This window comes from Salvelinus alpinus, chromosome 9 (assembly GCF_045679555.1).
Source record: "Salvelinus alpinus chromosome 9, SLU_Salpinus.1, whole genome shotgun sequence".
NCBI lineage: Eukaryota > Metazoa > Chordata > Actinopteri > Salmoniformes > Salmonidae > Salvelinus > Salvelinus alpinus.
The window spans coordinates 53,319,012-53,335,792 of record NC_092094.1 but is presented as its reverse complement, the minus strand read 5'-3'; the positions used below and the strand labels follow the sequence as shown (position 1 = coordinate 53,335,792).

Genomic DNA, 16,781 nt, shown 5'->3' with positions numbered 1-16,781 from the left:
CGTTGCGTCTTGCCCAAGAACAGCCCTTAGCCGTGAAATATTGGCCATATACCACACCCCCTTGTGCCTTATTGCTTAAATATATACAGTATATTACATGTATATGTATTTTAAAAATACATTCTGAAATATACTGACCAAAAAATATAAAAATATTCTACAATGTCAATGATTTGACTGAGTTACAGTTCATATAAGGAAATCAGTCAATTTAATAAATTCATTAGGCCCTAATCTATGGCTTTCACATGACTGGGAATACAGATGTTGGTCACAGATGCCTTTAAAAAGAAAGTAGGGGCATAAATGTATTTCCAAAAACATGTTATCTGTGTGTTGAAATCAGGAGTGTTCCCTCATCTCCAAGTAACATTGTGTTGAATTGCCATGTTTTCGCTATTGGCATAAGATCTTTAAGCTTAAACATAAAGAACAAATGGCTATGGTCTGAAATTATTCTAGGAATATATACATTCAGAAACAGTCAATTAAAGAACAGTTTACAATAGAAAAGTCCATTCTTGAATATGAGTTGTGGATGTGAGAGTAATAGGCATATTCTCTTTCAGTTGGATGTTTATCTCCACAGTTCACATAGACCCATCTCTTTTGACGTTGTGGTTTAATACCTTCGACGTGTTACGAAGAGGATATAGTTGATGACTTGTCTAAAATTGCATCCCGCACACGGTTAAAATCACCCCGCCTCATATAATATTCCTTTTACACTGAGATAGTGTAAGGTCATTAATGAACTTTGGGTCATCTTCATTTGGGCAGTAAAAAAATCAGTAAAGTGACTTTTTCCTGTGCCAGGTTTCCTTTTATCATTAAAAATACAATTTGGGTCTATAGTAACTTCTGTAGACATTAATGGGACTTTTTTTAATCAATGATAATTGATACCCCTCTGGATCTTGAGGACTAGGTGGAGGAGAAGGCCAAGCTCGCCCAAACCTTTCACTTTCTATTGCTGATAGGTGAGTTTCTTAAAAAGAAAAAACAGATGTTGGTGTTTAATTATTTTTCAATTAAAAAATACCTTAGTTATTTTGGCAGGCTGCACAATTCCATAGATATTCAATGTCAGATGTTCATGTTTTCACACACTATATACAGTGGGGCAAAAAAGTATTTAGTCAGCCACCAATTGTGCAAGTTCTCCCACTTAAAAAGATGAGAGAGGCCTGTAATTTTCATCATAGGTACACTTCAACTATGACAGACAAAATGAGAAAAGAAAATCCAGAAAATCACATTGTAGGATTTTTTATGAATTTATTTGCAAATTATGGTGGAAAATAAGTATTTGGTCACCTACAAACAAGCAAGATTTCTGGCTCTCACAGACCTGTAACGTCTTCTTTAAGAGGCTCCGCTGTCCTCCACTCGTTACCTGTATTAATGGCACCTGTTTGAACTTGTTATCAGTATAAAAGACACCTGTCCACAACCTCAAACAGTCACACTCCAAACTCCACTATGGCCAAGACCAAAGAGCTGTCAAAAGACACCAGAAACAAAATTGTAGACCTGCACTAGGCTGGGAAGACTGAATCTGCAATAGGTAAGCAGCTTGGTTTGAAGAAATCAACTGTGGGAGCAATTATTAGGAAATGGAAGACATACAAGACCACTGATAATCTCCCTCGATCTGGGGCTCCACGCAAGATCTCACCCCGTGGGGTCAAAATGATCACAAGAACGGTGAGCAAAAATCCCAGAACCACACGGGGGGACCTAGTGAATGACCTGCAGAGAGCTGGGACCAAAGTAACAAAGCCTACCATCAGTAACACACTACGCCGCCAGGGACTCAAATCCTGCAGTGCAAGACGTGTCCCCCTGCTTAAGCCAGTATATGTCCAGGCCCGTCTGAAGTTTGCTAGAGAGCATTTGGATGATCCAGAAGAAGATTGGGAGAATGTCATATGGTCAGATGAAACCAAAATATAACTTTTTGGTAAAAACTCAACTCGTCGTGTTTGGAGGACAAAGAATGCTGAGTTGCATCCAAAGAACACCATACCTACTGTGAAGCATGGGGGTGGAAACATCATGCGTTGGGGCTGTTTTTCTGCAAAGGTACCAGGACGACTGATCCGTGTAAAGGAAAGAATGAATGGGGCCATGTATCGTGAGATTTTGAGTGAAAACCTCCTTCCATCAGCAAGGGCATTGAAGATGAAACGTGGCTGGGTCTTTCAGCATGACAATGATCCCAAACACACCGCCCGGGCAACGAAGGAGTGGCTTCATAAGAAGCATTTCAAGGTCCTGGAGTGGCCTAGCCAGTCTCCAGATCTCAACCCCATAGAAAATCTTTGGAGGGAGTTGAAAGTCCGTGTTGCCCAGCAACAGCCCCAAAACATCACTGCTCTAGAGGAGATCTGCATGGAGGATTGGGCCAAAATACCAGCAACAGTGTGTGAAAACCTTGTGAAGACTTACAGAAAACGTTTGACCTCTGTCATTGCCAACAAAGGGTATATAACAAAGTATTGAGAAACTTTTGTTATTGACCAAATACTTATTTTCCACCATAATTTGCAAATAAATTCATTAAAAATCCTACAATGTGATTTTCTGGATTTTTTTTCTTCTCATTTTGTCTGTCATAGTTGAAGTGTACCTATGATGAAAATTACAGGCCTCTCATCTTTTTAAGTGGGAGAACTTGCACAATTGGTGGCTGACTAAATACTTTTTTGCCCCACTGTATACACAAATTAGTGGATTTGGCAATTTCAGCCATACCCATTGCTGACCGGTGTAAAAAATCGAGCACACACAGCCACGCAATTGCCATAGGAATACATTGGCCATAGAATTGCCTTACTGAAGAGCTCAGTGACTTTCAACGTGGCACCGTCATAGGATGCCACCTTTACAACAAGTCAGTTAGTCAGATTTCTGCCCTGTTAGAGCTGCCTTGGTCTTGCTGTTATTGTGTTATTGCTGTTATTTCCTTGCTGTTATTGTGAAGTGGAAACATCTAAGAGCAATAACAGCTCAGCCGCAAAGTGTTAGGCTCAGCCGCAAAGTTTTTAAGTGCGTAGCGCATCACTCTCGACCGAGTTCCAAACTGCCTCTGGAAGCAACGTCAGCACAAAAACTGTTAGTCGGGAGCTTCATGAAATGGGTTTCCGTGGCCGAGCAGCCGCATACAAGCCTAAAATCACGATGCGCAATGCCAAGCGTAAGCTGGAGTGGTGTAAAGCTCGCCGCCATTGGACTCTGGAGCAGTGGAAATGCATTCTCTGGCGTGATGAATCACGCTTCACCATCTGGCAGTCTGACGGACGAATCTGGGTTTGGCAGATGCCAGGAGAACGCTACCTGCCCCAATGCTTAGTGTCAACTGTAAAGTTTGGTGGAGGAGAAATAATGGTCTGAGGCTGTTTTTCATGGTTCGGGCTAGGCCCCTTAGTTCCAGTGAAGGGAAATCTTAACGCTACAGCATACAATGACATTCTCTATGATTCTGTGCTTCCAGCTTTGTGGCAACTGTTTGGGGAAGGCCCTTTCCTGTTTGAGTATGACAATGCCCCCATGCACAAAGCGAGGTCCATACAGAAATGGTTTGTTGAGCTGGCCCGCACAGATCCCTGACCTCAACCCCATCGAACACATTTGATGAATTGGAACGCAGACTGCGAGCCATGCCTAATTGTCAAACATCAGTGCCCGACCTCACTAATGCTCTAGTGGCTGAATGGAAGCAAGTCCCTGCAGCAATGTTCCAACATCTAGTGGAATGCCTTCCCAGAAGAGTGGAGGCTGTTTATCAAAGGGGGGACAAACTCCATATTAACGCCCGTGATTTTAAAATGAGATGTTCGATGAACAGGTGTCCACATACTTTTAATCATGTAGTGCTACATGATCACGAGCTACATGCTCGTCAAACATCTCATTCAAAAGTGATGGGGTGTCCACATCCTTTTGGCCATGTAGTGTATGTCTTTATAATAGGGTGGGGACATAAAAAATGGGTCAACTTAGAGCACCGCTATCTCCTAAATATTCTTGGCATTCGGCTCCAAGAAGTGACTTTCTGACCACTTCTACCATGGGCAAATATGTATACAATGTTTTGTTCAAATCAAAAGGGGTGCGGTCACAAAGTGATAGAAATCAAACGAAACGACCCTTAATCATTACCGTAATTTCACTTTTCCTCTGTCTATGGTCGTCAGAGAGCCACACTGTCTGTTTAAACAAATCTATTTAAACTAATTGTATACATGACCCATGTTGGGAGTTACTGTATTCTCTCTGCCACTATAAGTAGGGGGGGGGACTAGACCGGAGAGTAAACAAAGCTAAGGGTTGACGGGACAAGAAAAGAGAACCAAGACTAGAGATGGAGAACGAGATGGGCTTGCGGTTTGCTATGAGACCACGACAGTGAGAGTGGAGGGATGGAGGTCAGAGAAGGAAAGAGCGCTTCTGTGTTGGGCCTTAGAAACAGGGGCGGTGTCTACTGGGGGGATGAGGAGGGGGGGGCTTAAATCCATACAATACATCACAGTGGGCTTTCCATATGGGGAAACAGCGCCACTGTCCGCCACAGCACATTTTTGTCGACGTTTTTGTTTTGTGGACGAAACAGAGGTGAGGTGTGTCGAGCAGTGGATTAAAAACAATCGCAGTACCTATTCTGCTGTTCGATCACGCGGGCAATGATGTCAAGAAGGGGGAAAAAATCTGTGTTCGCTGTTTGCAGTAACTTTTTGTTGTCGTTGTCATATCCGAAACAGACGTGGCAGTTTCACCATTAAGGATTTCATCTTTAAGGCGTGGTGGTGTGGGTCTTGTGGTTGAGAGGGAGTGTTTGTTTGGGTGGAGGTGGATCATGCTGTGGAGTGGAGCTGTGTCAGCCAGTGAGCCGCACAGCCAGGGCTGAGGCCAGACTAGGCCAGGGTGATGTCATATCCCCTGGGGAGTGTGGTACTGTAGCAGCACAGAAGGGAGGCTGCTCTGTTGCTCTGCACCATGTCTTTGTCACACACTCACTCCCCAGATCTATCGACCGGCTGGGCTGGGGCTCAGTGTGCGTGTGTGCAGACACGCACACGAACGTGTGCACATTTCTTTGCTCTAGCAAGAGCACAAGCAGACGGCCACACACACACGTGCCACACAATTTCCGTCGTTCCCCCTGTCTTACCCACCCTCAGTCTTTGATAACATCTCTCCTCCATGCCCCCCCCCCCCCCCCTCTCTCTCTCTCTCTCTCTCTCTCACTTTCCTCCTAGTCACACCACACTTTCTCCCTCGCTCTCTCTCTCTGGCTGCGATCAGATTTCAGGAAACAACAGATCTCCCTCTCATCCCCTCCCCCTCTCCTCTCCTCCCCCTTTCCCTCCAGCTCTGCTGCCAAACCCCACACAAATGCTCACTTCCCTGTCATTCCCTGGACAGAGGGCTGAGGTAGAGAGAGAAGGAAAGAGGGAGAGAAAAGGAGTGCAGCAGTGAAGGAGGGACGTGGGGGAAAAGGCTGTGTGTCTGTTTTGCAGATGAGTATGTCCTCATGGCGGTCTGATTTTGACCAGTGAGGATCTCTTTTTTATTTTTATTTGAAGCAATCTCTCATTTGTACACAATCTGTGTTTCTGGATTTTTGTCATTCTACATTGGACTGGAGTTGGTTAAGGATGTTGACGTCTCGCATGCTAAAATTGCAGTTATTGTCTGAGTTCCTTGGTCGAGAGCCGCGTCAAAGGAGTGTTTCTTCAAGATTCAATGCAAGGTCACTTCATTGACCATCCTCTGTGGATCTCTAGTCACTACAGACCTTCTGAACTGAGAAAGATTGGCTACGGAATCTTTGACTTTGTCCTTCCTTTGGAGATACATACTTCAAACACACACTCTCCTACTCTGAATGACTCTGCACTCTTTCCTCACGCACGGAATACCTGGAAGATGTGTGTGTGCAGTAGCTCCTGTGAACCGTGCTAGTCTGATGGATTCAGGAATTCTCTCCTGCTCACAACCTCATCCGACATTCCCTGGAAGCCTAAGACTTTAAAGACCTCCGTAAACTGCACAACAGAACTTCATCTTCCCGTAAACTCCCAACATACTCCCGACAATGTCTGAGGCTAATATCATCACTGCTGTATTCTAGAACGTTCTCATTCCCAACCAACGTCAGACTGCTCTCTGAGACGATTTTCTGTGGAACTCCGGCAGGATTTGTCTTGTTGAACTGTGTGGTTGGTTGTAACTGCAGGGTTCACGTTCCTCTCGTTGGCTCATGCCTGTTACCCTGCAGGTCAAAGGGTAAGTGGAGCTGGAACTTTGTCTATTGCTGCCTATCACAAGGCCAAATCATTTTGATGATTTCTCTTGATAAGTACTGTAGGACCTCACTCAAGGGACAAGTGTAGCAGTTTGCAAGGGCTATAGGACTTTGTTCTTCTTTGAAAACCGGGGTTGGAACCGGTTCAGGGAACAAAACTGGAAAATAACGTCATTTTTCGAGGAACAGAATGAGAACCGGGAACGAAAGTGATCTATAGTGTTCCGGAACAGAATCGTTATTTTGAAGGCATGGCATGCAGTTAATAACGTTATTTTGGGTTCTGGGATATATTTTTGGGGACCCACAAAAAAATGCAACAATGCGCCTATGCAAAGCCTTCACTCTGTCACTTATGACAGTCTGCCTGCCAGCTAAACTCTTTGCCTGTGCGTGCGTGAAATTAGGGAGAGGGATTTTTATTTAGAGAAGAATGGATTAACTTTTTCAATGCTAGTTAAGGATACTATAGTTGTCACGTTTCACATTGGATTTATTAACTACAAAAAGGTAAGACGTGTTTTTATTTTCATTCTAGTGTCGCTCTGCACACACGCGCTTGTTAGCTAGCTAGCTAACAAGCTCTGGTCCAATATTAAGCCAAGTCTCGGAAGTTGAGACATTCAAAGTTCCTTCTTAGAAGCTGCTCCTCCGTAAGTATAATTCTGTGAGCCTAATTCAGATAATGCATGTCATCACAGGATGCCCAGCACTTCAAGCCAAGCTTCCTTCACTCTCTCTCGCAAAATTCCAGTCGCATCTCGTGCCCTACACTTGTCTGTCCAATGCATGTTAACAACTATAGCTTGCCTGCTCCATAGCAAACTTCTCTATCCACACTAATTGGTGAAGTAATTTAACGTCGAGCTAAATGTAAAAAAATGAATGATTTCAGAGGTTTAAAAAGGAACAGAAAGGAACAATATAAACCGTTACTCTTTTGAGGGTTCGAACCGGTTCCGAACTTTATTTTGCTGATCGGAATAGTGGAATGAAAAAAATGATGGTTCTGTTCGGAACAAAACTGTTTGAAAATAATTTTGGTTCCAACCCCTGTTTTGAAAATGGGTTTGAAAGGAGAGTTGAAAAGGTTTGGGTTGGAAATCCATCATTTTGGTGTCAAGTAGACTAGATGAAGAATACAGTACAGGATATCTGTTCGGCAATGTCAGAAGACTGCATGTTATCATTAACCACGTTTTATTTTTAGGAGTGCGTGAAAGTATATGAAGATTATTGAAGTGTGTGTGTGTGTGTGTGTGTGTGTGTGTGTGTGTGTGTGTGTGTGTGTGTGTGTGAGTGAGTAAGGGATCTTCTGTGGTCAGGGATTTTGATCAAACATTTCAATAAGGAAATGTAAATGTCAACCTTTTACTGTATTTCACTAAGCGCAAAAGTAGTGCGATGTGTGAGGCTGATGTGTGAGGCTGTGGAATGCAGAAGTTGTATGGGTGAGAACACAAACTGAACGGGCTGTTTGCTGATGTTACTGAAGGAGAGACTGAAGTGCAGGATGACTGAATTTCAGTTGGTGGTTAGTTGAAATCTGGGATTTTTCTTTGGCCAGACATTCTGGTAACAGCCTAGTGTGGTTGGGGATTCCTGTCTCTTTTTCTCTTTCTGTCGGTCTGTCTCTTTCTGTCGGTCTGTTACACACACACACACACACACACACACACACACACACACACACACACACACACACACACACACACACACACACACACACACACACACACACACACACAATGTTCCTTGTGAAAGCAGGACCTGAGCAACAGCTAAGAACCCCCGGTGACCTAGTGGTGAACTGACCCTGTCAGTTGTCAGATAATGGGCTCCTTTTTTCATTAAGAGCTTTCTTTATGTCTCTCGCTTTATGGCCCTCATGCCTACAGCCACATCAATGGGGATCCCCCATCCACATAAGGGCTTCGGCTAAACGTTATCTCTGTTATCTACCCCACACTGTCAGCTACATTGACTGAACTGTGACAAAACAAGACAAAACAAACATGTATCCCCCTCGTTCTCTTCCTCCCCTACCTGTATTGGTTAGCAGTGAGGTCATTGTAATCGACTCGAGCTCTGTAGGAACTGCGAGCGCTGTGCTCTGAATCAAATCGAATATTATTTGTCACATGCTTGGTAAACAACAGGTGTAGACTAACAGTGACATGCTTACTTAGGGCACTTTCCAACAATGCAGAGAGAAAAAAAAATAGAGTAATAATTACACAAGGAATAAATACACAATGAGTAATGATAACGTGGCTAATACACTGGTACATAGTCCATGTGCAGTGGCACGAGATAATTGAGGTAGATATGTACATATAGGTAGGGGTAAAGTGACTAGGCAACAGGATAGATAATAAACAGTAACAGCACATTTATGTGATGAGTCAAGAGTTAGTGCAAAAAGGGTGAGAGCATATAGCTATTGGTTAACTATTTAGCAGTCTTATGGCTTGAGGGTGGAAGCTTCAATCTCCTTGACAAGGTCTTTGTCACCGCGCAGCTTTCACTGTCCCTCAGGCTTGGGTTGGACCACCACCTGTCCAGCACCAGCACTCCAGGCTGGAGTGACCTCACCTCCACTGCACAGAGCTGGCCACAGAGGTGCCTGACAGTAAATGGAGTAAATCCCAAGCAGTGGTGAGCTAGGTGCTATCAACCGTGTTATCTGCATTGGGAGCCTGTCGGGGCCTGAGCTGGTATGCCCCTTTGGCTCCTTACCCTGACTTCTGACCTTTCGGTCCATCCATCAACCGCGACCCTGCCTACTGCCCAGACGTCTTTTCTGTTGGCTCTGCTGACTACTGCCTGTTTTATCAAGGCCCACCAGCCTCCCAGTCTTATCGTATCCGGGTCTATTCACTCCCCAGCGTCGGAATGACTGTCTCTCTATCTGCCCATGCTATGGCTCCTGTAGGCAGGAAAGGTCAGGCCAACCTCTCTCCAGTCTCCAGGCTAGAGTGGTGTGGTTTACTGTCATATATGGAGTCCTGTGATTTTCTGTTTCCCTGAGGGTGGGCAGCTAGGTTGCTTTGGTTGGCTGGGGTCAGTGTCATCTCATTTCAGTGCACCCAGGTGCCACGTTTAGGAGTGTGGCTCAATTGACAGATTTTTCTCCTTTTTAATTTTCTAAAAATGTTTATTTCCTGCAGGATTTAACTTGGCATGGGTATTTTTTTTCTTTATTTTTCTCTCCGAGACCCTATGTCTCTCTTCAGGCTCAGGCTTGGGCTTTTTTGTTACAGCACAATTTCATCACATTTTGCATGAGGCTATATGCTCACCTAACTACACTACTCATCCAAGCTAGCATTTACAACTTCAGAGTGGAGCAGTGGTCTAAGGCACTGCATCGCAGTGCTAGCTGTGCCACTAGAGATTCTGGGTTCGAGTCCAGGCTATGTCGCAGCCGGCCGCGACCGGGAGACCAATGGGGCGATTGGCCCAGAGTCGTTAGGGAAGGGTTTGGTTGGCAGGGATGTCCTTGTCCCATCGCGCACTAGCGACTCCTGAGGCGGGCCGGGCACAGTGCACGCTGACACCAGGTCAGGTGTGCGGTGTTTCCTTCCTCCGTGCGGCTGGCTTCCAGGTTAAGAGGGCATTGTGTCAAGAAGCAGTGCGGCTTGATTGTGTTTCGGAGAACACGCGGCTCTCGACCTTCACCTCTCCCGAGTCCGTACGGGAGATGCAGCAATGAGACAGGACTGTAACTACCAATTGGATACCATGAAATTGGGGAGAAAAAGGGGTGAAAAAAATGAAATAACTTCTGAGTATTTGTGACGTATGCCTGAACAATGAAAATAATATGCTTAGACGAGGACAGAGATATGAGTGGTATACCCCAGTTGTTTATCAGTAACCAGCTGCATGCTCGCTCGCTCTCCCCCTTTTACTATTCCCTGTCATCCATCCTCATTGACAAATCTCTATCCCCAATGTGGGGTTCTCCTACTAGCTCCGAGACAACTGGACGTGTTGGCAACAGTCACGACTCACTTAGCCCCAGTAATGACTCACTGAGCCCCAGTAATGACTCACTTAGCCCCAGTCACGACTCACTTAGCCCCAGTAATGACTCACTGAGCCCCAGTCACGACTCACTTAGCCCCAGTCACGACTCACTTAGCCCCAGTAATGACTCGCTTAGCCCCAGTCACGACTCGCTTAGCCCCAGTCACGACTCGCTTAGCCCCAGTCACGACTCGCTTAGCCCCAGTCACGACTCGCTTAGCCCCAGTCACGACTCGCTTAGCCCCAGTCACGACTCGCTTAGCCCCAGTCACGACTCGCTTAGCCCCAGTCACGACTCGCTTAGCCCCAGTCACGACTCGCTTAGCCCCAGTCACGACTCGCTTAGCCCCAGTCACGACTCGCTTAGCCCCAGTAATGACTCGCTTAGCCCCAGTAATGACTCACTTAGCCCCAGTAATGACTCGCTTAGCCCCAGTAATGACTCGCTTAGCCCCAGTAATGACTCACTGAGCAGGGTTGATGGAGGCTCTTGACAGGGCCTCCCATGTTACTGGACAGTAGATGGACGTCGTGACGTAGCTTGAGGAGCGCTGAGCGAAGGCAAAAACCAGACATTTTTTAAATGAACAAACAGAATGGCGGGTACGCTGCTCATCAGCAGGCTGTCAGTGTCTCTCTAGAGGGCCTCTCTTTCTCCTTGTTGTCTCTCTCGGGAGACTGCAGCGTGCAACAGGCCCCTGAGGCAAGCAGACGGACTATGTTTTTATGATGCTGTGCTGAAGTGGTCTTCTTTACATCTCCTCACTCTCTTTCAATTCAATTCTAGGGGCTTTATTGTCATGGGAAACACATGTTAACATTTCCAAAGCAAGTGAAGTAGATCATAAACAGAAGTGAAATAAACAATAAAAATGAACAGTAAACATTACACTCACAGAAGTTCCAAAAGAATAAAGACATTTCAAATGTCATATATGTACAGTGGGGCAAAAAAGTATTTAGTCAGCCACCAATTGTGCAAGTTCTCCCACTTAAAAAGATGAGAGAGGCCTGTAATTTTCATCATAGGTACACTTCAACTATGACAGACAAAATGAGAAAAAAAAATCCAGAAAATCACATTGTAGGATTTTTAATGAATTTATTTGCAAATTATGGTGGAAAATAAGTATTTGGTCTAACAAAAGTTTATCTCAATACTTTGTTATATACCCTTTGTTGGCAATGACAGAGGTCAAACGTTTTCTGTAAGTCTTCACAAGGTTTTCACATACTGTTGCAGGCCTCTCATCTTGGTCAGGTATTCTGCCACTGTGTACTCTCTGTTTAGGGCCAAATAACATTCTAGTTTGCTCTGTTTTTTTGTGAATTCTTTCCAATGTGTCAAGTAATTATTTTTGTTTTCTCATGATTTGGTTGGGTCTAATTGTGTTGCTGTCCTGAGGCTCTGTGGGGTCTGTTTGTGTTTGTGAACAGAGCCCCAGGACCAGCTTGCTTAGGGGACTCTTCTCCAGGTGCATCTCTCTGTAGGTCATGGCTTTGTTATGTAAGGTTTGGGAATCACTTCCTTTTAGGTGGTTGTAGAATTTAACGTCTCTTTTCTGGATTTTGTTAATTAGCGGGTATCGGCCTAATTCTGCTCTGCATGCATTATTTGGTGTTTTACGTTGTACACAGAGGATATTTTTGCAGAATTCTGCATGCAGTCTCAATTTGGTGTTTGTCCCATTTTTTTGTGAATTCTTGGTTGGTGAGCGGACCCCAGACCTCACAACCATAAAGGGCAATGGGTTCTATAACTAATTCAAGTATTTTTAGCCAGATCCAAATTCGTATGTCAAATTTTATGTTCCTTTTGATGGCATAGAATGCCCTTCTTGCCTTGCCTCTCAGATCGTTCACATCTTTGTGAAAGTTACCTGTGTACCTGATGTTTAGGTATGTATTGTTTTTGTTGTGTGCTTTAGGGCAGCAGCATTTGTGGACCTTTTTTGGAACACCATTATTTTGGTTTTACTGAGATTTACTGTCGGGGCCCAGGTCTGGCAGAATCTGTGCAGAAGATCTAGGTGCTGCTGTAGGTCCTCCTTGTTTGGTGACAGAAGCACCAGATCATCAGCAGACAGTAGACACTTGACTTCAGATCCTAGTAGGGTGAGGCCGGGTGCTGCAGACTGTTCTAGTGCCCTCGCCAATTCTGCATCCCTGTCATGTCTCTCTCTCTCTATTACTCTATCACTTTCCATTTCTCTCCTCTGTAACTCACTCATTCTACCCTCCTCCCTGTACATCTCCCTCTCTCATGTTGTCTCTGTTAATCTCCCGCTCACTTTCGCTCGCTCCTCCTGTCTGTGTGATAAGAGAGGCGACCCGTGATGCTGCAGACGCAGATCGCTCCAGACAATGGAGACACAGCAGCACAGCTCAGATGAGACGGACAGACAGTCAGACGGACAGGCACCTGAGAGAGCAGCTGGCCTGCTGCCAACTGCAGGAGCAAACAAGGCAATTGCAGCGCGAGAAAAGAGGGGGAAGGGGAGGCTAAAATGAAGCGAGACAAAAGAGGCTGCGAGAGAATACATACTGTAGAAAGAAATGAGCTAATGCGGAGAGGGGCTTAGTAGTTATGACATCCACTCTACTTTTGAGGCTCAAAAGTAAAGAAAAGCCGATCAGATCTCTCTCCCCTGAGGTTATTTCCATGTACAAATGTCACGCTCATTTCTCTAAGCTGAATGAAAACCTACACCTGTAAATAGAAATGGTAGTTCCTGGAAACACACTATACTGCTTAGTAGTTGTTCCTTTGAGGCCTAATGTTGTGAAACCATTAACCTTTGAGTATGTTCTGATAGTCCGATGCCTGTCCTTTCGATTTCTTGTCTGCGTGGCAAGGGATCCGAATTATGAGTTTTAATCACTTCATAAATAAAATTGATTTCAGTAAAAATACTGTGCCTAATTGCTAGGTCTACCTTTACTTGTTACTTCTATGAACTTGAATTATCCTCCCTCCTCGTGAGGGAGAGAAAATATATGTGGGGTTTTGGTAACGGATATACAAGGCAATGTTTCTTGCAGAACTAAATATAAGTGTTGATATTAGTTGGTAGGGGTCTTCAACATTATTGTGCTTTAGATATATTTCTAATACTTTTAAGACTTTTTTTTAAGGCTTTTTTCCTGGTAGATGTTGTCTAAAACCCCTTTTCCATCTGTTTGACTCGAAATCAAAGTTTTAGCTTGTTCCTAATTTTTAGGATGGAAAATGGTTGAACATTTTATATATGCCTGCATTTAAAAAACATATAGACTGTTCGCTTTCATTTGACACCTAATTCGACATGCTCCTATAAACTTCACATGTTGGCGCGCATGGATCCTTTTACATGGAAATGCCCTCAGCTAATCAACCATGTGATGAAGATAAAGCGAATCTGATCAAAACCAACGCCCTCAGTCTAAATTCTTCATCTCTCAGTATTTAATTTAAGGGAACAATTCGCCACCAGTCTTGCATAGTATTTTGCCTAAATGTTGGCTCCGTTGATGAGAGATGTCTTGATAGGACTCACCTGGTTAAATAAATGGATACATAAATGACCGTCGACGTCGGCAATTGTTTTTGACGTTGGTCTCTGTCGCCTTAGCTGTGGAGTTAGAATATTTTCTTTTGACATGCTAGTCGCTAAGCGTAACTTAGTCTCTGTACTTGTACAGTGTTCTCTGTGGTGAATGGTGGCCCGTGGAGAGCACTCGGGCTATCCAGTACCAACAGGGAAGTGGTGAATTAAGCCATTGTGTCCTCATTAGAGACACGTCTGTGTGGACGCTGGCAGCTGTTAATCTTGGCACGCGGACACTGGGATTAGCACACACACGGTCCATGGCTCAGATAAACCAGGCCCAGTGGTTTAGCAATTTGTAACGCTCGTACTGTCTGGAGTTTCTTTTTTATCTGCCGTTACTTGGTTGTGCTGTCTGTTTTGTGACTTTCTATAGAACAAGATACCAGTTATTTTGAAAATGACACACAAAAAGCCCGTGACACATAAAATGTATTATCTGTAACCTCTCACCTCATGTTGTTCATCTATACTGTATCAATCCTGCCTCTAACTTTTCTCTCTTCTTCCCTATATATATTTATACATTTTTTTCTTCTCTTCTCAGCTGGAATGTCCTGAGTCAGTCCTCCGGGCCCAGAGAAGAACTCGCAGAGGCAGCCAGCGCTGATGGGACCTGCTGCTCCAGTATGAGCCTTCAAGATGCCGGCTGCGGCTATGCTAGCACCAACGCTAACGCCAATGTGGTGGCTAACACGGCTAGCGGCAGCATGCGGCGGCTCCTGGAGGACCAGGAGTTCACCCTGCGCGTCTACCCGGGCGCCCTGGCCGAGGGAACCATCTACTGCCCTGTGGGCGCCCGCAAGAGCACCACGGCTGCCGAGGCCATCGAGAGCCTGCTGGAGCGCCTGAGCCTGGACGGCACCAAATGCTACGTGTTAGCCGAGGTGAAGGAGTTCGGTGGGGAAGAGTGGATACTTAACCCCAGCGACTGCCCCGTCCAGCGGATGATGCTGTGGCCCCGCAACGCCCTGGAGAACCGCTGCGGCCTGGGCAGTGGCGAGGACTACCGCTTCCTGCTCCGCGAGAAGAACCTGGACGGCTCCATCCATTATGGGGGGAGTCTCCAGATGTGGCTGCTTGTGACCGAGGAGCGCCGCCGCATGGTGGAACGGGGTTTCCTGCCCCAGCCCGCAGGGGGCGAGCACCCTTCCGACCTGTGCGCTCTCCCCGAGCTGACGGAGCGCGCCCTGCTGGAGAGCCTGCGCGCACGCTTCCGTCAGGAGAAGATCTACACCTACGTAGGCTCCATCCTCATCGTCATTAACCCTTTCCAGTTCCTACCCATCTATAACCCCAAGTATGTCAAAATGTACGACAACCATGCGCTGGGCAAGCTGGAGCCGCACATCTACGCGGTGGCGGACGTGGCGTACCACGCCATGCTGCAGCGACGGAGGAACCAGTGCATCGTCATATCCGGCGAGAGCGGCTCGGGGAAGACCCAGAGCACCAACTTCCTGATTCATCACCTGACCGCCCTCAGCCAGAAGGGATTTGCCAGCGGGGTGGAGCAGATCATCCTGGGTGCGGGGCCTGTGTTAGAGGTAAGGACTTGATTGGTTTGTTGACTGGTTGTGGGGTTTTAATAATGTGTGTGTGTGTGGGAGAGGCTCCAAGTCTACGTACACAAGTGTGAATGTGATCGAGGTTTTGTAAAATATAGGTCATGGCTGCTGACTGGGTGGTGCTAGAAAGACAAGTAGAGGGGCTACATATCATATGAAGTGAGGATAAACTAGCGGTCACGACTTTAGCCTAAATTCTCATGTCTTACTGTCTCATCCTTCTTTATCCCATCCTATGCCTCATGTAGTGATACCCTCTTCCTTGAGACATGAATTAATGCCCGGTATACACTTAATGATTTCGCCACACATGTTTTTGCCGTCCCAGATGAATTTTCATGATGGGGTGAAATCCTATGAACTTGGGCTAAGTTCAGTACGTTGGGACTCACGTAGTTTGAGTGGGTCATGGACACACCGATAATGGCTGTTCAGTTCTCCAGACCCCTGGCGGATGTCCCGATTTTAAAATAATAATAATAAATAAAATAAAATTAATAATAGATAAAAAAAATTAAGACATTTCAGAAATGCTGGTTGTGCATCTTGTAGTATGAGCAGTGCTACGACGCGATTGGGCAAGGACTACTGCCAATAGCCAATGAGCACTCAGCAAGACCAAAACAATGATGGCGAAGAGGAAAGCAACAACAACACGCACCGTGTGGGCCGAGGTGATGGAAGCTTCACCAGATTGGTGAAGCTGCGACCTATTTATATATATTTTTTTATTTCACCTTTATTTAACCAGGTAGGCCAGTTGAGAACAAGTTCTCGTTTACAACTGTGACCTGAGCTGACGTACCAAATGCAGGGCAGGATCAGCTAGAGAGTCATCGTGTAATGTAAGCACCCACATCCTGGGGTTGAGTGAAAGAAGATCTGGAAATGTGAGCACGTCCCAAGTTAAGATTTTAGAAGTCGTATAGTATATGCTGTCCAGCATAACTGTCAATGAGACAAATGATTGGCAGCTTGCTTGACAGTAAGACATAGGGAAGTGGGGGCTGCATACAGAAGTACAAATGCAGAACTATGTGTTGTGAATTATAGGTCATGGTTACAGGGAGGAAGTGCGACATGAAAGCCCGGTATATATGTTATTTCACTAGCAGCCATGTGTATTTAAGCATGAGACGAAGCATGTCACCGTGGATTATAGACATGTTTTAAATAGAGAGTGGAATGCCTCGACATGCGGAACCTATATTTATCTGCTATTGCAACATATGAGCTGATGCTTATATACGTTATTGACCTAGAAACCGTGCTTGGACATTTTAT

The 16,781-nt window shown here is 45.3% G+C and overlaps 1 protein-coding gene across 12 annotated transcripts in view; it reads left to right on the top strand.

Annotated features, from left to right (window-relative positions):
- The window catches only part of myo9ab (myosin IXAb), a 225,214-nt gene that overhangs the window by 49,932 nt on the left and 158,501 nt on the right, over window positions 1-16,781 (top strand). For 5 of the 12 annotated variants that reach the window (XM_071326668.1, XM_071326667.1, XM_071326664.1 and 2 more), the window contains exons 1-2: window positions 5,368-6,291; window positions 14,477-15,476. In XM_071326668.1, the coding sequence (XP_071182769.1) occupies window positions 6,266-6,291; window positions 14,477-15,476 (1,026 nt within the window). In that variant the 5' untranslated portion in view covers window positions 5,368-6,265. The other 7 variants (XM_071326674.1, XM_071326672.1, XM_071326666.1 and 4 more) reach the window with 5 other exon arrangements.